Source organism: Xenopus laevis, chromosome 8S, assembly GCF_017654675.1.
Source record: "Xenopus laevis strain J_2021 chromosome 8S, Xenopus_laevis_v10.1, whole genome shotgun sequence".
Taxonomy (NCBI): domain Eukaryota; kingdom Metazoa; phylum Chordata; class Amphibia; order Anura; family Pipidae; genus Xenopus; species Xenopus laevis.
In genome coordinates this window covers 12,311,914-12,335,283 of record NC_054386.1, presented here as the reverse complement: position 1 = coordinate 12,335,283, position 23,370 = coordinate 12,311,914, and the positions used below count along the sequence as shown (strand labels likewise).

Genomic DNA, 23,370 nt, shown 5'->3' with positions numbered 1-23,370 from the left:
GCATCCCTAAAGATTAGTGGCATGAAAATGGTTGTGTGATAAAATATGAAGCTCTGGTTGGCATATTTGGCCATATTTGTGTAAAAGCAGGTAAAAAAAGCGATTAATGCAGGTTACATGGATCCAATTTTTTCTTTCAAAAAGCAAATTTTAGTATGTGTCATTTAAGGAATTCTGCACAAATGATACAGTATTATTGTTACAGTCATTTTAAAGTGTCAATTTAAATCTCAGCGCTGGACATATAACAAATGACATACAGAAAAACAATTGGCATTCAATCTAAAGGGCAGGGATTTATTTGATCGGAATGGTTAGTGGCAGGTCAGGAGATGTGGAAGTCCGATAAATCTGATTGTTCGAGGATTAGAACGATTGGATCTTTGCATCTATGGCCAGCTTAGTCACAAAGGGGTTAAATGGGGTGTCCACCACCCCTCTCTTTCCAGTCACACGTGCCCCCAAATAATGGACTGAACTCACCAGATCCTGCGTTACGGTCTATCCTCTAAGGCACAGATGGGCACGATCACTTAGTGGCAGGTCACTTAGCCCTGGATTGGAGAGCCAGCCGCTTCGTGATATCTCCACTTTATGAATTCCTCTCTTCGTCAATCTAAAATGGCGCCTGATGTGTCCCAGCGCATGCGTTCCACTGCGGAGTGCAAATCTTTGAAATTGCTCCCAGCAATTTCCCGATTTCATGATTCACAGAGTCCCAGCAGCTTACTGATTTTCACGATTTCACGATTTCGGGGTAAATTCACCAATAATGTTGTTTCAACCTTGGGAGTGACACACCACCCTGATACTGCAATGCGTTTCGCCTCTATAAGGCTTTATCAAGCAGTTACAAACAGGAAGTGGAGTCTTACCTCACTTTATATACCCAACTCTTAAAGGGGCCATGTCCATAATCGGCCGTAGAGTATACTACATCTTAAATACTATAACATACAGCGTAGCAGAACAAGTTTAGAGAATATTTACATTATAGAAAGGGCGCCAGTTTAAACCTGCTCTTCAATCCTTTTGGCTGAAAGGTACTAAGATTAAGGGGCCCATTTACTAAGGGTCGAAGTGAATTTTCAAATTCAAAAACTTCAAATTTTGAAGTAATTTTTGGGTACTTCGACCATCAAATAGGCCAAAATTTGATTCGAATTGAAAAAAATGTAGACTTCAAAAATCGAATTACTGTCTCTTTAAAAAACTTCGACTTCGACATTTCGCCACCTTAAACCTGCCGAATTGCTGTTTAGCCTAAGGAGGACCTCCTATAACCTTTCTGAGTGTTTGGCTACATTTTGAGTAGTCAAAGTATTTTTTTGTAAAATCGTTTGAATCGTTCGATTGGAACAATTTCATCGATCGATCTAATGATTTTACTGCTGTTTACGATTGAAAAAATACTTTGACGATTGAAGTATCAAATTCGATGGTCGAATTTCCAAGTTTTTTAATAAAAATAAATATATAAATAAGCAGATTCCCCCTTTTCCTCAGTTTTCTTTCTCCTTATATTCCTCATATGTTCCCGAATTATTTTTGATAATGGGTGAATAGTTTTCCCCATATATAATAAAATGCAGGTACATTGAATAAGATAGACCACATACTTCAATTGGCAGTTATAGAAATTATTTATCTCATCTCTTTTTAGAGTCTTAAAGGGACAGTACATAATAAATTTTGAAAATTTGAATTTCAAATTTTTTTTAACCTCAAATTGAATTGGGACTATTCCCTAGTCTAATTCCACTAAAATAAACTTGACATTTGAATTTAAAAATTCACATTTTCAATTCGACCCTTGATAAATCTGCCCCTTATACTCAAAAGGGAATTAAACTGTAGAAAACGATTGCCTTGCTTCAGTAGTTTATCCACTGCATAAGGTTTGGTATTTAGCCAGGCTAAATATAAATATAAGGACTTATTATAATAACTTATGTTAAGCCATAATAAAATGTCTAAATATAAAATGACTGATGCATCTTGAGCTTCAGGTAATACAGAATGGAATTTGCATATACAGTACACTGATGTCAATCCAAACCTTGGTGTTTTATTTAATTCTGAGTGGGTGGAAGGTCTAGTTGCACAATGTCTTTACAAGGCAGCACTTATCTTTTTGTGTAGTTTTAGTATGTTCCAATCTCCTCTGGTACTCTGGGAATGATTCCAACATGTATTTCCAGAAATACATTATGTGGTTGGCATTTAAGTTCTTGTGACTATTTTTTACTAGCTGACTATCCCACGTACAGCAAACATCTGTCATATCCTTTCACTTGCTGACCCCTTCATTTAAAGACCCACTTAAAAGTGATTAAAGAATCTGCTGCCACAACATCTCCAGGCAGGGCTTTCCACAGCCACATGGTGGAAAACCAAATATATATATATATAGTTAGTGATAGAGTGCATATATAGCGGCAAATTCACTAAAGCGAAAAGTGGCTAATGCTAGCGCAAATTTGCCAGCGTGACGTCATTTTGTTACTTCGCTGATTTACTAACGGGCGCTGGCGTAAATTCGCTAGCGTAGTGGACCTACTCTAGCGCTACTTCGCACCTTTACGCCAGGTGAAGTTGTGCTATGGCGAAGGGATGTAACTACGCTAATTCACTAACTTGCGGATTTTCATGAACGTTAACTCTTGCGCCAGACTTGCTTTCGCCAACTGAGACCAGGCGAAGTGCAATAGAGTAGATAGGGCTTGCTTCAAAAAAAGTTGCAATTTTTTCTAAGTCCTAAAAAACGCTGGCGTCTTTTACTTTTTTAAGGGTGATAGGCTGAAAAAGATTGTACATTTTTTTGGGGGTACCCTCCTTCCCCCCTACATTTCCTAACATATGGCACATAAACTATACAGTGGGCACATGTATAGGGCAATATAACAACTCTATTTTATTTTATGAAGCTTTCCCAGGCTTGTGTAGTGTAATGTATTTACTGCTACATATATGTCCATTGTACTTTAACTTGGCGCTGTATGCAAATTAGGCATCGCTAGTGTAACTTCCTTTCCTTGACAAATTAACGCAGGCGCAACTTCGCTACCGTTCGCCTCCCTGAGCACAACTTTGGATTTTAGTGAATTAGCGGCGCCCTGGCGAAACTTCGCGTGGCGAAATGTGGCGAAGCCTGCGCTAGAGCAACTCCGCAGGTTAGTGAATTTGCCCCATAGAGTTTCACATATATTTGAAAAAAAGTGTCTGTACTCTATTCGACCATCGAATAGAATCCTCCGACATTCGAAGTCGGAGGATTTTATTCATCGTACAATCGTATTCTGATCGTAGTACGATCGTACTCCGATCGTACTCCGATCGTACTTTGAATCATACGATTCGAACGATTTTATCGTACGATCGTACGATTTTCATTCGAATATAAAAAAACGTAGAAAATTGCTCTGGAAGGTCCCCATAGGCTAACATAGCACTTCGACAGGTTTAAGTTGGCGAAGTATTGAAGTCGAAGTTTTTTTAAAGAGACAGTACTTCGATTATCGAATGGTCGAGTAGTCGACCGATTTTTACTTCGAATTGAAGTCTGTGTATGTGTAGTATATTGAGGTGGTTACCTCATTTAGGGGCAGATTTACTAAGAGTTGAGTTTCGAAGTTAAAAAAACCTCGAAATTCGACCCTCGAATTGAAATCCCTCGACTTCGATATTCGAAGTCGAGGGATTTTTACCGTATTCGATTGATCGAACGATTTTTAGCGATTGATCGAACGATTTCTATTCGATCAAAAAAAACTTAGAAAAGTGCTCTGGAAGGTCCCCATAGGCTAACCTTGCACTTCGGTAGCTTTAATTTGGCGAAGTATGAAGTCGAAGTTTTTTTAAAGAGACAGTACTTCGATTATCGAATGGTCGAATAGTCTAATGATTTTTACTTCGAATCGTTCAAATCAAAGTCAAATGGTCGAATATAGCCTATTCGATGGTCGAAGTACCCAAAAATTTACTTCAAAATTCGAACTTTTTGCAATTCGAACCATTCAATCTGCGCCTAAATGTTAGCTCTCTCGCTTAGCAACGTCTCCAAACAAGCTGTTCTTTCCCTGATATGCCCACCATGAGGCCAAATGATCTGATCAAATGATGGGAATACAACGAGCTGATGTAGTCCTTGTCCCGACGGGATTTTGAAATCCGTCCAATTGAAATCTGGCTGATTTAAGAGGCCATTGGCACTTTAAATCTGCCTGTGTTTGTCACCTTTAGTCCAATGGGCCATTACATTTCTTTTTTAAACAGTCAATTGTATCAATATATATATCTGATCTGATCTGATTTACACTCCAAATGCCTAGACTATAATGAATAGTGTACATGATATCAATAAGATACAGAAACCTGTTCATGTATATATTTGTAACGTTCAACATGCAGTTTTATATACAATGTGAATTTATTTTACTGGCTCTTTAAGGTGCTGTGCGTCCAAGGCAGCAGAGCAAAAAGGAATCTTCACAGTCGAAACCCTTTGTAGAACAGGTGATGGGATAAGACTGGCTGACAATTATTTGAACAGGAAGGTCAAATGTATCGTCTGCAGCTCTAGCGAGAATCTAATTGGGCCCAATGGAAATCTATGTTCTGGCACAATTTGCAGCAGCTTCTGTCTTTCTCTAAAGGTTGTAATGTATTGAAAGAGTTTCAAAGCTCTGTGGAATTCAACATTAACAATTTTCTAAAGTATTTACCCATCAAATGTAAATGAATAGGCCACTATGCCCAAAATAGAAGGCAAATTAAATTTTTATACTTTGGATGGGCTTTTAGAAGTCCCATTCTATCCCTTTTTTTTAATGACATATTGTATTGTGCAAGTCACACTAATATAGGTTAATGGATGGGCGTTTTCATAAACTGGAATTTAAGCAGAGTGGTTTTCATGTTATATTTTGCACCTAAGGGAGGAACCACTTAAAACCTTTGCCTCTAACTACAATTTCATATGAGCGTCATAGATTTGAAATTTGCTGTTTTGGTTACACTAACTATGGGCCAAATGACTGTGTTGGCTTGCATTTTTGTATCATATTAGCTTTTTTTGTACTCTTTGCACACTGATTCTGATTCCAAGTGCCAACCCATGAGTTTAGGTGCCACATACATGCTGAGATGCTCGGCAAGGTGGATTGCAAGGGCCACTGTCTCCACACGCTACTGAGGAGAACAACCAGGTTTCTCCAGTTTCTATAGGAGGTACGTACCAGCATTCGTATGCAAAAGGGTCCACCAATGAATCTACTTAAAATTATTTGCTCTGTAAACCCCAAAAAGTATTACATTTTCATGATAATTTGACTGCTGGCGGTGCACTATATGTTTTCTTAAACCTTACTTTATATATAATATACAAATCTACTTTGTCACATTACTTGCTTCAGCTGAAACTTTGGGGCAAATTCACTATGCGCCGAATCGCCTAACGCTAGCATCAATTCGCTAGCGTTGGTCATTTTCGTTACTTCGCAAATTCACCAACGAACGCTGGCGTAAATTCGCTAGTGTTACTTCGCACCCTTATGCCTGGCGAATTTGCGCAACGGACGTAACTACGCAAATTCACTAACGCGCGCATTGTACTGAGCACTACCTTTTACGCTAGACTTCCTTCGCCACCTCAGACCAGGCGAAGCGCAATAGAAGTAGATAGGGATTGCTTCAAAAAAAGTTCACATTTTTTCTAAGTCCCAAAAAACGCTGGCGTTTTTTCTATATTATGGGTGATAGGCTGAAAAAGATCGAAAAATTTTTTGGGGCTCCCCTCCTTCCCCCCTACATTTCCTGACTCATGGCAGCTTAACTATACAGTGGGCACATGTGTAGGGCAAAATAAAAATTTTATTTGATGTTTTGAAGGTTTCCCAGGCATTTGTAGTGCTGCTACATATTCCTCCATTGAAATTTGAATTTGGCGCCGTATGCAAATTAACTATCGCTAGCGTAACTTCGCTTTGCTTAGCGAATCAATGCTAGCACAACTTCGCAACCTTACGCTTCCCCTGAGTGCAACTTCGGATTTTAGTGAATTTATGAAGCGCAGACGAAACTACGCCTGACGAAGTGCGGCGAAGTTACGCCTGGCGCAACTACGAATCTTAGTGAATTTGCCCCATACAGTTGTGTTCAGGATAATAGCAGACATCAATCACTGTTTTTGGTAGAAATTATATTTCTACATGGCAAATAATTTACTAGTAGGTGTAGTAGACTAATAGAAAGCCAAAAGACCCAACAGTCATGACATGCATGCTGCTGATTCTGTGAAATTAAATCATTAATTGAGGCTTGTTCCAAATAATAGCAGTGTGGAGTTCAATTAGTGAGTTCATTCATTCTGTGAAAAAACAGGTGTCAATTACTGCTCTTATTTATGGAAGGAAGGCAGCAAATGTTGTGCATGTTGGTTATAGTGTATTTCTCTCTGAAAAATGGGTCTTTCCAGACATTGTTCAGAAGAACAGTGTACTTTGATTAAAAAGTTGATTGGAGAGGGGAAAACATATAAAGAAGTGCAGAAAATGATAGGATGTTCAGTTAAAATGATCTCATTTTATGGATAGAAGAATAACCAAAATGGCAAAGACTCAGCCAATGATCAACTCCTGGAAGATCAAAAAAAGTCTAATGTTACCTGTGATTGATGTTATAATTAGAAGAAGCCCCCGCAAAGTCCTATTGTAAAAGACATGCTGAAGAGGTTAATTTGTTGTACCATGTTAGCCAGTCACAGGGCAAAAAAAAAATAAAATAATAAAATAGTTAGCCAATAAAGGTAGCATCTTTAAACCACTTTTTTATTTTTTTGCCCTGAAGAGGTTACCATTTGTCAAAGAACACATTGACTGACCTAGAGATAAATGGTGGAACATTTTGTGGACTGATGAAAGCAAGATTGTTCTTTTTGGGTTTCGGGGCTGCAGACAGTTTGTCAGACGACCCCCCAACACTGAATTCAAGCCAAAGTACACTGTGAAGACATGATATGGGGATGTTTCTTATACTATGGTGTTGGGCCTGTTTATCACATACCAGGGATCATGGATCATTTTCAATACATCAAAATACTTGAAGAGGTCGTGTTGTCGAAGAGGAAATGCCCTTGAAATGGGTGTTTCAACAAGTCAAGACCCCAAACACTCCAGTAAATGACAGGCACAAGGTGAAGCAGAGCACACTCTAATAACTTCACAGAGAACGCCTGGTGCACAGGGTAGAGGTACGGCAGCCCCCAATGTATAATCGAACGAGAAAAACTCTGGCACTCAAGGCAAGTGAAATGCAGGGTTCCCCCTTGCTTTTATTTCTTGTGCAGACGTGCAACGTTTCGGGGTGACCCCCTTTATCAAGCATACAAACTGACCAAAGTGCAAACCATATAAAGAGTGACCAATTAAAATAATTAGCATACATAATTGACATCATTCAGTTTGAAAGACAAAGTTCTCAACCAATGACTTTATAACATGTGGAGAAAAGTTTTTTTTAAAAAAACTTTAAAAAAACTTTAAAAAGCATTACAAAATATTACATAAAAACATGTTGTTTAAAACATCAAAAATTCAGTGAAAAAGTCCAATTGTGCCAGGGTATTCAATCCCTTAAAAGTGCAAAAAAGAAACATGTGTCTGTAATAAAGATAAAACGGATACAAAGTAGTTAGGTAACTGTCTCTCATACTCAAAAGATAAAACCATTAAAAAGTATCAATTTTGAAAACACAAACTTGCCCTACTGTAGATAAGAGGAAATTACCTGTCCCTGGAGAATATACAAGAATTTTCTTATCTGTAAAAACATGAAAGAAACAAGATTATTTACCACAGGCTTGCTCAAAATATATATACACACATTTTAGACAAAGCAGGACAAGTTATACTCCTCGTTAAGACCCTTTGGGCTCCTGGATTGGAGTAACCAGATCCAGTAGCATTCCCTTTGGAGTAGCAAACGTTTTTTGTCCTGCCCTTGATTGGCGCGTATTTTTTCTAAAATCTGCCACCTTAATTGTGCCACCCGATGGCCATGGGTAAAAAAATGTTTAGCCAATAAAGTTTCCCTTTTGGTTGTCTTAGTTTCCTTCTCCTGCTGTTTAATACCTGGAGGTTGAGGGGCCTGTGGTTTGTAATTCCGTATCATACACTTGTGTTCGTTCAGTCTAACTTTAATTGGTCTTGTCGTTTGTCCAATATAAACAAGACTGCATGGACATTTAATGCAGTATACTACATCATTGCTATCACATGAAAAACAACCCCTGATGTCATGTTTAGATCCATGTTGTGGATGTGTTACATAATTACCCAATATAATGCTATTGCAGTGACCACAATTCCTGCATGGAAAAGTGCCTTGTGTCCTAGATGTTAGTGAGGGATTATATCTCTGGTGTCCTAATGATTTGGGTTTAATTAAATCTCCAATATTTTTTCCACGTCTATAGGAGAATAAGGGAGTCTGTTGAAATAAATGGCCATATTTAGGGTCCGTGCTTAATATGCCCCAGTATTTTAGGACACAAGGCACTTTTCCATGCAGGAATTGTGGTCACTGCAATAGCATTATATTGGGTAATTATGTAACACATCCACAACATGGATCTAAACATGACATCAGGGGTTGTTTTTCATGTGATATCAATGATGTAGTATACTGCATTAAATGTCCATGCAGTCTTGTTTATATTGGACAAACGACAAGACCAATTAAAGTTAGACTGAACGAACACAAGTGTATGATACGGAATTACAAACCACAGGCCCCTCAACCTCCAGGTATTAAACAGCAGGAGAAGGAAACTAAGACAACCAAAAGGGAAACTTTATTGGCTAAACATTTTTTTACCCATGGCCATCGGGTGGCACAATTAAGGTGGCAGATTTTAGAAAAAATACGTGCCAATCAAGGGCAGGACAAAAAACGTTTGCTACTCCAAAGGGAATGCTACTGGATCTGGTTACTCCAATCCAGGAGCCCAAAGGGTCTTAACGAGGAGTATAACTTGTCCTGCTTTGTCTAAAATGTGTGTATATATATTTTGAGCAAGCCTGTGGTAAATAATCTTGTTTCTTTCATGTTTTTACAGATAAGAAAATTCTTGTATATTCTCCAGGGACAGGTAATTTCCTCTTATCTACAGTAGGGCAAGTTTGTGTTTTCAAAATTGATACTTTTTAATGGTTTTATCTTTTGAGTATGAGAGACAGTTACCTAACTACTTTGTATCCGTTTTATCTTTATTACAGACACATGTTTCTTTTTTGCACTTTTAAGGGATTGAATACCCTGGCACAATTGGACTTTTTCACTGAATTTTTGATGTTTTAAACAACATGTTTTTATGTAATATTTTGTAATGCTTTTTAAAGTTTTTTTAAAGTTTCTTTTAAAAAAACTTTTCTCCACATGTTATAAAGTCATTGGTTGAGAACTTTGTCTTTCAAACTGAATGATGTCAATTATGTATGCTAATTATTTTAATTGGTCACTCTTTATATGGTTTGCACTTTGGTCAGTTTGTATGCTTGATAAAGGGGGTCACCCCGAAACGTTGCACGTCTACTCCAGTAAATGAGCAACATCTTGGTTCCAGACCAACAAGATTGACATTATTGAGTGGCCAGCCCAATCCTTGGACCTTAATCCAATAGAAAACTTGTGGGGTGACATAAAAAATGCTGTTTGTGAGGCAAAACCAAGAAATGCAGAAGAATTGTGGAATGTAACAGGTGCCAGAAGTTGGTGGACTCCATACAACACAGATGTGCAGCAGTTCTCAGAAACACTCGTTATACAACTAAATATTAGTTCAGTCATTCAAAGGAAAGCAAAATCTTGAAACATTTTTCAGTTTATACAGTGAATGTTGAGTTTGTAAATAATAATGCAGACACTGCTATTTTTTGGAACAGCCTAATATTTCCCTTTTCTTCACTTTCTGTAAAGGAATAAGACAAATGTGATACATTTATCTTCATGTTTGTATTTGGAATAGAATGTGCAGTTATCCCAATGCGTTTGTCTGTATGGAAATAAAAGCTATTATAAGGATTTTGAGCTTTATTCACTTTTTTAAACATACTGCTATTATTCTGAACACAACTGTATATCATAGACTGCAAAGTATAACTGAAAAATATATGATAATTTTGCTGATATTTTGAATGGAGAGTGTGTCAATTTATATATATATATATGTAGTCGTATGTGTACGCGTATATATACGGCGTATGTCCTGAGCTTTTCAATTTTACTTAGAAAATGTTTATTGTTTGGGATAGACATATTAATGTCTTTCAGGTCATTGGCTACTGCACTACTTCAACATTCTAGAGAATTTTTGGGTCTGTTTCTTTACTAAATGGCATAGAACTAATAAGGTAACTGAGCCTATTAGATTATATCCTATGGCCATTTGATGTAGTCCAGGGAATCCTAAGATTAAATATTTATACAAAGTGCATGGATTCATCTGTCACAATGTATTTAACTCCCTTTATACACATTTGTATATAATTCATAAATAGCTATCTAACCATCTTTGTTCCGTCAAAACACATCCATTTGCATTACAAACATACACAACCTGACAATTGTATTTCTACTGACATTTTTATTTGAGTATTCATCAGTGAAAATTACAAAATGATTCAAAATGCATTCCTTTTTTTATCCATAAAAATTGAAAATTCACAATTAGAAGACTAGAAGAATAGACAATTTTGGGGGCAGTGGATAACTAATGAACAAAAGGATGACAAAAAGGCAGGTGCAATGCATTTAACAACTAGCTTTACCTGCATCACATACATTATAGGAATGTAAGGAGAATGCAACTGCATATCTCTCACCCATAAAGCAAGGGGATAGCCTAGCTTTACTTTTAGGAAGGTGGGTCACTAGCTGAAATGGATTTGTCTTGTTCCTCAGCGACTTTTGTTCTACCTCTTCTAGATGCAGAACACACATTAAGGGGGTTATTTATCAAAGTCCGATTTTATCTCAACATTTTCTGCTACAAACTCCGATCAAACCCGCTTGGGTTTTTTACGCTTCTTTATTATTATATTTTCCCGAAAATTTGCTTTGCGGGAACAATATTTGATTTTCACGATTTTTCACCTGAAAACTCAGATTTCTTATACTTTTTGCCCAAAAACTTCGGAAACCAGCGCACATCAAAAAACATTGCAACCTCGACAGGTCTGAGATGCTGGATTTTCTGATTCTGACTTTTCAATCCTCATGGTTTAATAAATTCAGAAAAATTTGTGATTTTTTTAAAAGTCAGATTTTAAAGAAAAAAACCGGGAGTTTTGCATTCGGAATTTAGTTTATAACCCCCTAAGAAAAGATAGTTATAGTACTGGGTAATATTGTGTCCAGATTTCTGTAAAACCTCCCATCCAGCTTTCATATTTAATGGAACATATTCCTGAGAAAACAAACGTCATATTTCCATATATGAAAGACATCTTGTGCCGTGAATTAGTTTGAGTACATTTATAGAAACCAGACAAAAGTCAGCTCAAAGGTTTTACCTGCTGTGCCGAAGGTCCTAATCCTCGCACACATATGGGGGAATACTATTCATCATTCCTAGAAACACATCATCATCATAAAAAAGTGAAATATTTCAATTTGTTGCTTTTATTTAGAAATGCAAAATACAACACCATCGAGGACAGTTCATGCTTTTTTTTACCAATAGAAATGCAAGCTTATAGAAAACAAATTAACAAGTAACCCCTCAATTACTTTTGAGGTAGTACATGAGGAGCTACAGTAGTAGGAAAGCTCAAACTTGTACATCTCTAGTCTTTCTGACCCAGCATTAATACAATTCCTAATATTTTTAGGTGTTGGTGTTTTTTTTGACAGAAATTCTGAGGTTTTGAAACTTCTTAAAGGGAAAGTAAAGTCTAAAATAGAATAAGACTAGAAATGCTGTATTTTGTATACTAAACATGAACTTACTGCACCACAAGCCTAATCAAACAAATAATTTATGCTTTCAAAGTTGGCCACAGGGCGCTGTCATCTTGTAACTTTGTTATACATCTTTGCAAGACTAAGACTGTGCACATGCTCAGTGTGGTCTGGGCTGCTTAGGGATCGTCATAAACAAAGCTGCTTGAGTTCTGCATGGCTGGGAAGTAAGGTGGGGGCTCCCCCTGCTGTTAATAAGTATGATTGTTTCCCTGCTCAGCAGTTAGGGACCGTCTGACAATTCCTATCCACAGCAGTAAATGAAGGAAGAATTTCACTGCATACAGTCAGGTTTCTTATAAAAGCAGTACACATTTTTCAATTAAAGTATATTGGATATTTTTCATTAAAGAAAGAAAAATTGGATTTTATTTTTTAAATATATATATATATATATATATATATATATATTCTTTTTTCTAATGATTTCCTAAATTCTTTAAATAATTACATAGGTCTATTTAAAATATAGCATTTTCACCAGTTAAATCACAAATACGTAAACAAAATGTATTTTCGGTGTTTTTTTTTACTGTTGTGCAATTTGTTACACATGAAAAACCCTGTAATATGTGGGTGCTAATAATAACGTGTATGCACCATGGCCTTCATTTGGCTATATGATCATCAGGTTTTTTCTGCCAGTGGCTGATGGCACACAAAGCAGACAAAACAAATTTAGCGGGTACTATATTCTGGCTTCTCCACAAACCATTGTAGACCACTGTATAATAACTTCAATGGGTGGGTGCCCAAGGTATTTAATGATCTACTGTCCATTTTAAGGAAGAAAAGACTCCTCCCTTCCACCTGAGAATAGAAAGAACTCTCCCTGGTGTAAGAAATAACGTTCAGTAAAATCTGCATTTTAGTGAATTTGCTGAGTAACGTCCGTTCGCCAGAGCGAAAAGTCGCCTGGCGAAAGAGTGTGAATGAGCGCTAGCGATGATCTGTTTCGTTGGCAAATAAGCACCTGCGCCTGTTATGAAATTGGTGATGTCCCTATGGGTGGCAATGCTGGCCAAAAGTCGCTAGCATTAGCCACTTTGCTCTTTAGTAAATCTGCCCCTAAATCTTTTTGGCATCCACCCATTGCATTTATTATGTAGTGGTTTGCCATTTGTTTCTGATGGCACACACAGTACATAGTACAAAAATCACCTCTTGATGCTACCCATTAACTTGAATGGTAAATGCCTGACAATACTCCTATCTCTGGGCTAAATTGCAATTAGTGTAATTAGTCTAGCACAAATCTATAAGGTAAATGGATTTGGTCTAGTCTTGCTTCTACTTTTTAATGGAGGACTTGGTATATGATAGAATCCAAAAATGATAAATACAGGTATGGGACCTGCTATCCAGACTGCTCGGAACCTGCTTCAGGATAACAGATTTTTCCATAATTTGGATCTTCAAACCTTAAATATACTAGAAAATCATGTAAACATTGAATAAACCCAATAGGTTTTATTTTCTTCCAATAAGGACTAACTATATCTTAGTTGGGATCAAGTACAAGCTACTGTTTTATTATTACGGAGAAAAAGGAAATCATTTTTAAAAATCCAGATTATTTGGATAAAACGGAGTCTATGGGAGATGGCCTTTCTGTAATTCCGAGCTTTCTGGATAATGGGTTTCCGGACAATGGATCTCATACCTGAAATAACAGTTGCTTTTTTTTTTGAATACACTGATTTGCAACTAAGAAAGGTTTGCTAAAAGTGAATAAGGACCATGTACTGATCTACGAAAAAGTGCTCAAAATATCTGGGTATACAACCCATGGAAGATTTAGTACAACAATACTGGAAAGATAAACTGAAATACATTTTGATTTGGTTCAAAGCAGCACCAGATTAAGTCTATTTAAAAATAACAGCACTGAGACTAATCTGGAATATGTTCATAAAATCTAGACTGTCCAATTGGGCCGCACAGTTTCATGGGATGTACCTCACTCTAGCTTGGTGGGCACATTTACTTAGCCTGAGTGAAGGATTAGAATAAAAAACACTTCGAATTTCGAAGTTTTTTTTTTTGGCCACTTCGACCATCGAATTGGCTACTTCGACCTTCGACTATGACTTCGAATCAAAGAATTCGAACTAAAAATCGTTCGACTATTCGATCATTCTATAGTCGAAGTTCTGTCTCTTTAAAAAAAACTTTGACCCCCTACTTCGCCAACTAAAACCTACCGAGCACCAATGTTAGGAAGGTCCCCATAGGCTTTCTAACCAATTTCGATTCGAAGGATTTAATCGTTCAATTGAAAGATTATTCCTTCGAATTGCGCTAAATCCTTCGACTTCGATATTCGAAGTCGAAGGATTTAACTTTGAGGGTCGAATATCAAGGGTTAATTAACCCTCGATATTCCACAAATAGTAAATGTGCCCCCTAGACTTAATAGTTTTCCTGCTCTACGACAGCATCATTGCATTTATTATGCTTGTGCATAATTTGTAGATTCCTGGGATTTTTGTATACAGTCAAACCTCAATTTTGCATCCCCAGATTTTAGGTTTTTCTGTGATTTACACCCACCAGAAATCAGGGGTCGACTGTATGTCATTATGTAATAAATGGCTCTATCAGAACATCAGTCTGGTGTTAAGCTTTGGTTACATTTTTTTTTAAAACCTTTTATTTTATACCATATTCTGTTTACACACCCATTCTGCCTCCTTTAATTCATTTTCATTTTTATCTAGCCAAAATTCAAAATAAATTGTTTACTCATATGCTTTAAGGTACTTCGTGTACAAAGTCAAAAAAAATTGCCAGCTTTCTAATTCTGGTAAGCAAACCCGGTTTATTCTCATCTGGTCTTTCGACTTTTAGGTCAGTAAAACTTGATCGTGTTTATGTTTTATTGCAGTTTGGAAGCTCATTAATTCAGAAGGGTCCCATATAACTGTGCTTTTGTAAGACTGTCTTTTCTAGTTAAACCAATGCTTCCAGTTCTTTGAAATTGCTGGGGCTTTCCATGGAAACTTGAATGTCCTTGCTCAATGGAAGACTGGTGCATTTCGGAAGCTTCCACGGGGCTTTGAGTGAGGGATTCTGCTGAACTATTTGGACTAACATCAACATATTCCCTCTTAACTGAAGAACTAGAGTCTATACTTTTATTACTCATTTGGACTGACATCCTCTCACTTTTTTGGTCTCTTGTTTCCTTTGATTTAAAAGTAGATAACATTTCTTGTTTGCAGCTGGCACTGATGTCAATTTTTAAGCCAGAGTCTGTTCTCAGAAAACAAGAGTCACCCATTCTAGTTTGACAAACTTCCTCACCCTCCGAAAAGCTGTCCTGTTTGTAGCTTGCATACAGTGGACTCATTCTGCTTTCCAGCTGCTTAACAGGACTGTGTGCAAAGTATTGTTCCGTAAAACTACATGGCGAAATTCTTCCAGCATTGCTGTATGAGTACGCTCCAATATCTTCCGCACTCAGCTGTCTCCAGCGGGTTGGCAGGTCTTCTTCTGAAAGGTGAGAGGTCCTACATTCACTGTGGGATTTATGAGCACTTAATGTTTGTTGTGTAGGTATTCTAGAGAAATGAAAGGGCTCCTCTACATAGGAAGATGATCTTGTGAAATTAGGTGATGCAGTGTTTTCTGCGGGATGTTCCATGTGTTGGACAGACTTTGATTTCACAAATCTTGGACTTGCTGCATGCTCATAACCTGTTGTTGATTTTCTTTCAAACAGGTCCTCCCTGTTACCCATATATATTGCCTGCTGTGAGGCAGTTAAAGTGTTGGTTTGGTTGTTCTCTTTCTCTTCTGAAGTAGCACTGAAGCTTGAGTAGGAACTAGAGGTTGGTAGAGATGCAACATATTCATTGAAGGCTTCATGTGAGAAACTCGAATGGAATCCGTCCTCAACAGTGCTGTCCGTAGAGTTCCGAGACCTTAGAAACACCTCATCTTTAACGTGTACATCAAAACTTTGCCGCCTGTCTCTCCTTCTTTCTTCTGGACAATATAGAGCTGTGTCACTGCAGTAGATTTCTGACTTGAACTGCTGCCTTTGGTGAAGTTTCTCTTCAGGTGCCTGACCTCCTTGTTCATAGCTAAGATCTCGCATTGAAGCGCTTGATGGATGTGAAGAGACGCTGCCTGGGTCTGGTTTTTCCAAAACCTTAGCAATGACACAAGTAGGAATGCTGTCAGCATATGTTGTGTTAGAAAGTGGCACAGAAAGGCTACATCCATGATTTTCCAAATGTTGACTTACTCTTTCCTGGAAGTCGGCTGGCAACTGCAGAAAAACAAAATCATAATGGGATAACACATTAATTTACAAGTTAAGCAAAGTGCCTAATTTTCATAAACTGTAGGGTTGTGTTGTAGCATGAACAAAGGTTCTGGTAACAATAGACTTTTTATGGGACCTTGTATTGATAGAATAATGAAAACAAACATCTCTTCAGTTGCTCCCGGTCAATGGACACGGAAGGCTTTGCCCATGTTAATACATAAACCCTCTATCTAATCCAAAACCTTAGTATTTGCATTCTCGTGCCACCCACTCATTTTGCCCTCATCTGCCCTAAGCATTGAGTGGAAATAATAACAATCACTTCAGAATTATTATGTAGCAGAGTAAGTCTGCGAAAAAGCAGTTCAGCTTTCTTAATTATTCGTTGGCACACGCTCATTTAAGTCTATTGAATGGTGTCACATCATGCGTCAGTCATTGTGGTTTTCATTTTACCTCGGATAATTTGTGGGCTCGGAAGTAGCTTTTGCTACACTGCAGCAGCTGTGAGGCTAAATTGCAGTCTTTTCTGTATAGTTCCTATAAAGAAAACAGAAACCACATAAACAACAAGATGGCAATTTATTAACACCTACAGACACCCAGGGTAGACTTTGTTTGTCACAAAGGCTGTTCCTAGCACAGTCAATCTGGTACCATCAATCTTGTCCCTTGAAGTGCCCACTTACTGCTTAGTTTAGCTCTGAAAACATAAACTGCTTTAAGATTTTCAGTTATAGGGAGCACGCAAGTGTCAAAAGAAAAAGGCAAATAATTCAAAAACAATAAAAAAGAAAACATGAAGACCAATTGAAAAGTTGCTTAGAATAAGCCATTCTATAACATACTAAAAGTTAATTTAAAGGTGAACCACCCCATTAGGTTAGTGTTTGGGACTTGGGAAAAACGGGTGCACATCATTTGGAATCACCCATCAGATTTGGAAGGGAACATCATGCTAGACAGGTAAACAATTTCACCTTATGTCAGTAAAGTAAAGATTTCATTTTATGAAGATGTGTCCATTGTAACTAAGATTTTATTAGCACATATGAAAATAAAGGGCACTGCCATGGTGCATCCCTTTCTAAGGTAAAATAGTAGAGTTCCTTTATTCACCAGCATTATTACGACTTACACCAGGAAAAAGGAACAAGTGGCAATTTTGCCCAGGAAAAAGAATGGTAAAATGGGCTCCTTAGATGCCGATAATGATTGGGTTAAAATTATATTTATGGAGTCACTATGGCAACTAATCATAAAGAAGGTAAAAAATGTAGATCCCTACACACAATTGTAATGAGATACTGAACTATACACAATTTACATCTTTTCATCCTATAGTACATACAAATATATAACAAGAACTCCACAGGCAGACGGCACTTCTGGATAGATTTATTGGGAAAAAGGCTGCTGTATTCAGCCTAACGCTTTTCGGGATTGTATCCCTTAATCATAGGATAGATTTATTGGGATAAAGGCTGCTGTATTCCGCCTAACACGTTTCGGGATTGTATCCCTTAATCATAGGCTGGTGTGCCTATGATTAAGGGATACAATCCCGAAACGCGTTAGGCAGAATACAGCAGCCTTTTTCCCAATAAATCTATCCAGAAGTGCCGTCTGCCTGTGGAGTTCTTGTTATACTTACAATGGGGACACTGTCGACTGAGCGCCTGGACGAGGGGAGTATCGGTGAGCTGGAGCGGTCTGATCTTTTGTTTCATTGATATACAAAAATATACATATATTAACTAGGGTACACTTCCAAATATTTAAAGGTGTAGTATATTAAAGTAATGGACTTGTTTTATTTTTTTTTTACTGTTTTTTTTTTTTTAAAAAAACCTTTTTTTTATTACCCCTAGAAGCTCTAGTCCTCACTGAGCACGTTTAAAACTTTACTTAACGTTTGATGGCAGCAGTTGCAATGTGATGCATTAGTTGCCTGCTTTCCACGGCTACAGAAAAAGGTAAAAAAAGAAACAGAAAATAATTGAGAAAGGTCATTATATTTATATAGGCACCTGAAAAATCTCCTTCTGAATTTGAAAGCTCAGCCTATGATTAAGTGTTTGTAACACGAAATGCGTCAGGCTGTGGACACAATAAACTTTCTTCACTTCTGAACCTTTGCCTGGTGGAAGTCTGCCTTATTCAGTGCCTGCTCCATATTGGTTTCATTGGTTTGTCCGCCCCCCGTGCTGAGGGCTCAGGACGGTGCACTTGGGCCACTTCCCCTGTGTGGTGAGTAACCTTTATACTCTTTGGAGACCCCAACACCACAGATGTATTTGTCTACTTTTATACATGGTAATGTGCATTAATGATTAGTACTGTAATAATGGGATAATGTCTTTATTGCTACAGCGATTGCCTGTGTTATGTCTTTAGAGGAAAGGTCTTTTTACTTGGGGGTGCCAAAAGTTATGCACCCTCAAGAGATTGCATGTACTTACCTGAAACCCCTGGCCGATGCACCTATTAGGAGGAAACTGCACCAGCCCGGGATTCTTCCAGCGAGCACCATGGAGCGATTGTTTTCCGGCTTCTTCTACCTTCAAATTTCCCCAAGCAGACATATGTGCCGTAGAACCAACTTTTTGGCTAAAGTTCAGCTTTTTGCGCTACTGCAAATGCGCAGCCGTGGAAAAAAAGAAGAAGCCAGAAGACGATCGATCGCTGGAAGAACCCCAGGTCTGTACTGTTTTCTCCTAATAGGTGCACCTGCCCGGGGGTTCAGGTAAGTACATACGATCACTTGGGGGTGCCTTAATTTTGGCACCCTCAAGTAAAAAGACCTTTCCTTCTCCTGCTGTATGTAAATGAAATCTAATAAAGCTTTTATGTACACAACTACCTGCCGTCATCTAAACATATCGGAAGCAAAGATGGAAAATGTAATATGTAATAATGAAAACAGATGTCTACACATACCTCCTCCTTTAATTTATAAAAGCAATGTGTAGCATACCATAAAAATAATGATTAACGTCAAAATGAATCAATGGGAACATAATGCATGCTGGATGTTTTTTTCTACAATTATTACTACATCTCTTGTAATGAGCAAGTCAAGGCTTTCTATTTTCTGCTATCACCCTTGTGACAAGTATTAAATGTTTGTCAAGAGAATGTTAGACACTTGGTAATAATGGTAATGGGCACTTTAGCATTAACTTCCAAATTGCACAAGATTCCCATATGTCTACTCTTAAGCATATTGGTTTTCTAAAAATACATTTGTTGCCATTTTAATATTTTTAATTACCAAGTTAGATTTGGGAGCTGTGTGAAAAGAATTGCTTAATCTATGCTTTCAGGTCCCCTTTAGGTGTAGCTTTTGGAATTGTAGCAAATGTGCCTCTTAGTTGTCAAGAGGACAATAGAATTCATGGTCTAAGTCTTTGTCTAGACATTCTATATGCCTAGTTGTACTTTAACACTTCTGTTCCTGCCCATAGTAAACAAGTCTCTTCCTTTTCTGAGTGCCACATCAGTAAAACATTAAAGGGATACTGTCATGGGAAAACATTTTTTTTTTCAAAATTAATCCGTTAATAGTGCTGCTCCAGCAGAATTCTGCACTGAAATCCATTTCTCAAAAGAGCAAACAGATTTTTTTATATTCAATTTTGAAATCTGACATGGGGCTAGACATTTTGTCAATTTCCCAGCTGCCCCTGGTCATGTGACTTGTGCCTGCACTTTAGGAGAGAAATGCTTTCTGGCAGGCTGCTGTTTTTCCTTCTCAATGTAACTCAATGTGTCTCAGTGGGACATGGGTTTTTACTATTGAGTGTTGTTCTTAGATCTATCAGGCAGATGTTATCTTGTGTTAGGGAGCTGTTATCTGGTTACCTTCCCATTGTTCTTTTGTTTGGCTGCTGGGGGGGAAAAGGCAGGGGGGGAATATCACTCCAAATTGCAGTACAGCAGTAAAGAGTGATTGAAGTTTATCAGAGCACAAGTCACATGACTTGGGACAGCTAGGAAATTGACAATATGTCTAGCCTCATGTCAGATTTCAAAATTGAATATAAAAAAATCTGTTTGCTCTTTTGAGAAATGGATTTCAGTGCAGAATTCTGCTGGAGCAGCACTATTAACTGATTCATTTTGAAAAAAATGTTTTTTCCTATGACAATATCCCTTTAAGTACATCTTATTCAGCCTCTGTAAATTCATGTTTAGAAGGTGGCCAGAAAGCTTATTGCTTAGATCAAGTTCACCTTTAGACCTCAAATGTCTTCCTTATTGTTTTAAGAAAATAACCTGTATGCAAATCATTATGACCAGTTAAAGGAAAACGTCTACTACCCATGAGTCTGTCTTTCTTAAATACCCTGGAGAAAGTCCCATCAGTTAAGATCTTAGTGGAGAAAACTTGGTGGATTTGAAAAACACAAGTGGTTACAGAAGGTAAATACTTACATTGTCTTCTGATAATTTATCAATTGTCACCTTGGCTTCCAGTAAATGGTTGTTAAGTGCAATGACTTCATGGCCAAGTGCTCTTTTCTCTTCTTCATAGTGTTGACCCTAGACAAGAATAAAGTAGGTGCTTTTTGGATAGTGATATAAACAGGGTTCTTCAAAGTACTCAGGTTTGCTGCCAAACAACAATCGACCTTTGTGTGTGTCTGTGTGTTAATGTGATAGGAATTTATGTAAGCTCCATTGGGGACAGGATTTAGAATTTTGTATAGTCTCTGTAAATTGTTGCAAAATATGTCAACACCATATAAATGAAGGATATAACATATATAACAAAGCAAACTGGAACCAAGAAGGATAGCTTTTAGTTATACAAAAATCACAGACGCAGTTATCCTGCTTGGTTCCCGATTCCTTTGTTTAGGGATGCACCGAATCCACTATTTTGGATTCGTCCGAACCCCCGAATCCTTCGTGAAAGATTTTGCCGAATACCGAACTGAATCCAAATATTAATTTGCCTATGCAAATTAGGGGTGGGAAGGGGAAATAATTTTTTAGTTCATTATTTTGTGACAAGAATTCACACAATTACCCTCCCCTCTCCTAATTTTCATATGCAAATTAGGATTCACATTCGGTTTGGCCGTGCAGAAGAGTCCTGGCCAAATCCCGAACCGAATCCTGGATTCGGTGCATCCCTACCTTTGTTATATATGTTCTAACCAGTGGTAAGCAGCAGAACGGGACATGGTAAGGAACAATCTGGACTGCCTTGTTGTTTGGTTGCGGCACCCATTGTGGTAGATGATAAATTAAGGATAATATGGAATTTATTTTCTGGAATTCTTCCTGGGAATGAGAATGATTGTTTTCTAAGGTGCAGCTCCATGCCTTTTGGCTACATTGAATATTTACAAATAAAATACCAAGATGATTGTTTGCCAACAAGGATTTAAAATTTCATGTTTTCTTTGCCAGAATTAAAAGCAAATAACTGAACCAGATTGTTGAAGCAAATAATTAATCAATGACCATTGAGAACATTGGGCCACATTTTTTAATGTAAGTGCAACATTAACCTGTGTATCATTATTGTGACTGTGCAAGATTGATCAGAGACTAGACTGATTTATCAACTGATCTAAATAGATCCCTCTAATCTCTCTTCCACTACAGGTATGGGAACCATTATCCAGAATCCTGTTATCCAGAAAGCTCAGAATTGTGGAAAGGACGTCTTCCATAAACTCCGTTATCATTAGATAATCCCAATATTTAAAAATGATTTCCTTTTTCTCTGTAATAATAAGACTGTACCTTGAACTTGATCCCAACTAAGATATAATTAATCCTTATTGAAAGCAAAACCAGCCTTTAGGGTTTATTTAATGTTTACATGATTTTCTAGTAAACAGAAGGTATCAAGATCCAAATTACAGAAAGATCCATTATCACACGTGCCGAACATTCTGGATAACAGATTCCATACCTGTATATGCTACTGCGAGTGACTGGGATAAGTTGTAGCTGGGTCTTGGTGTTTTATAGGAACAGGGTGGAAAAAGTATTTAACCAGGGCCGGAACTAGGGGTAGGCAGAGTAGGCAGGTGCCTAGAGCGCAAAGCTGAGGGGGTGCCAGGCACGTACCTGCTCTTTCGCCTACCCCATGTCCGGTTCTGTGGCTCCCTGGCTGCCACTGGTAATTTGCGTTAAAAGCGCTTGTGCGCATGCGTCTACTTTCGCGCTGGCGCGTACTTTCGCGTATGCGCGCTGGCGCATGCGCAATGCAGCACACACTAAGACGGCGCCGTGGCCGGCCAGGTTGCCTAGGGTGCCCGGCCGGGTTGGCCCGGCTCTGTATTTAACTATAAGAGCAGCATCTCTTTCATTGACGAAGTAAAGTCTGCAACGTAAAGTCTGGCGATAGAGGTATCGTTCACGAAAATCCACAATCTAGTGAATTAGCGTAGTTAGGTCCCTTTGCCAGAGCGCGACTTCGTCTGGCGTAAGGGTGTGAAGTAGCGCTAGAGTAGGTCGAATTTACGCCAGCAATCGCGAAGTGGCAAAATTTTTCCTAGCGTTAGCCACTTCGCCCTTAGTAAATTTGCCCCTTTATGTGGCAGTTTGGTGCTACTAAGTTTCAAGGGGCATGTAATAGCCTCAAGTGCTTCAAAAGTGCAAAAAAGGCTGCTGACTCTTTCAGGACTGCACTGACCTTTTTGTGCTTGAAGTTCCCATCCTTTTTACCAATGTATTTTACATTTAAATTTTGTATCTGCTTGTCCAACTTCTACACTATGTCTTGACAACCGTTGTCCTCTATTATTAGAGGTGTTTTCATTCAAGAATTATGAGGAGCATTATGGGGCAGATTTATCAAGGGTCGAATTTCAAAGTGAAAAAAACTTTGAAATTTGACCATCGAATAGGGTAGTCTGACATTAGAAGTCGAAGGATTTTTAAGATCATACTTTGATCGTACTTCGAACCGTACGATCATATGATTTAATCATACGATCGTACAATTTTACAAAAAATTACTTAGACTTCTCAAAACTTAGCCAAATACTGGCTATAGGTTCTAGGAGGCCCCCTAAGCTAACATAGCAATTTGGCAGGTTTAAGGTGGCGAA

The 23,370-nt window shown here is 38.0% G+C and overlaps 1 protein-coding gene across 3 annotated transcripts in view; it reads right to left on the bottom strand.

Moving 5' to 3' along the window:
• Positions 1-14,355: 14,355 nt before the first annotated feature.
• The window catches only part of LOC108700476 (brain-enriched guanylate kinase-associated protein), a 97,610-nt gene continuing 88,595 nt past the window's right edge, over positions 14,356-23,370 (bottom strand). For 2 of the 3 annotated variants that reach the window (XM_041574924.1, XM_018233683.2), the window contains 3 exons: positions 20,732-20,839; positions 16,751-16,834; positions 14,356-16,294 (listed from right to left, as the gene is read on the bottom strand). In XM_041574924.1, coding sequence (XP_041430858.1) covers positions 14,918-16,294; positions 16,751-16,834; positions 20,732-20,839 — 1,569 coding nt within the window. In that variant the 3' untranslated portion in view covers positions 14,356-14,917. The remainder of the gene's footprint in view (positions 16,295-16,750; positions 16,835-20,731; positions 20,840-23,370) is intronic. The other variant, XM_041574925.1, reaches the window with a different exon arrangement.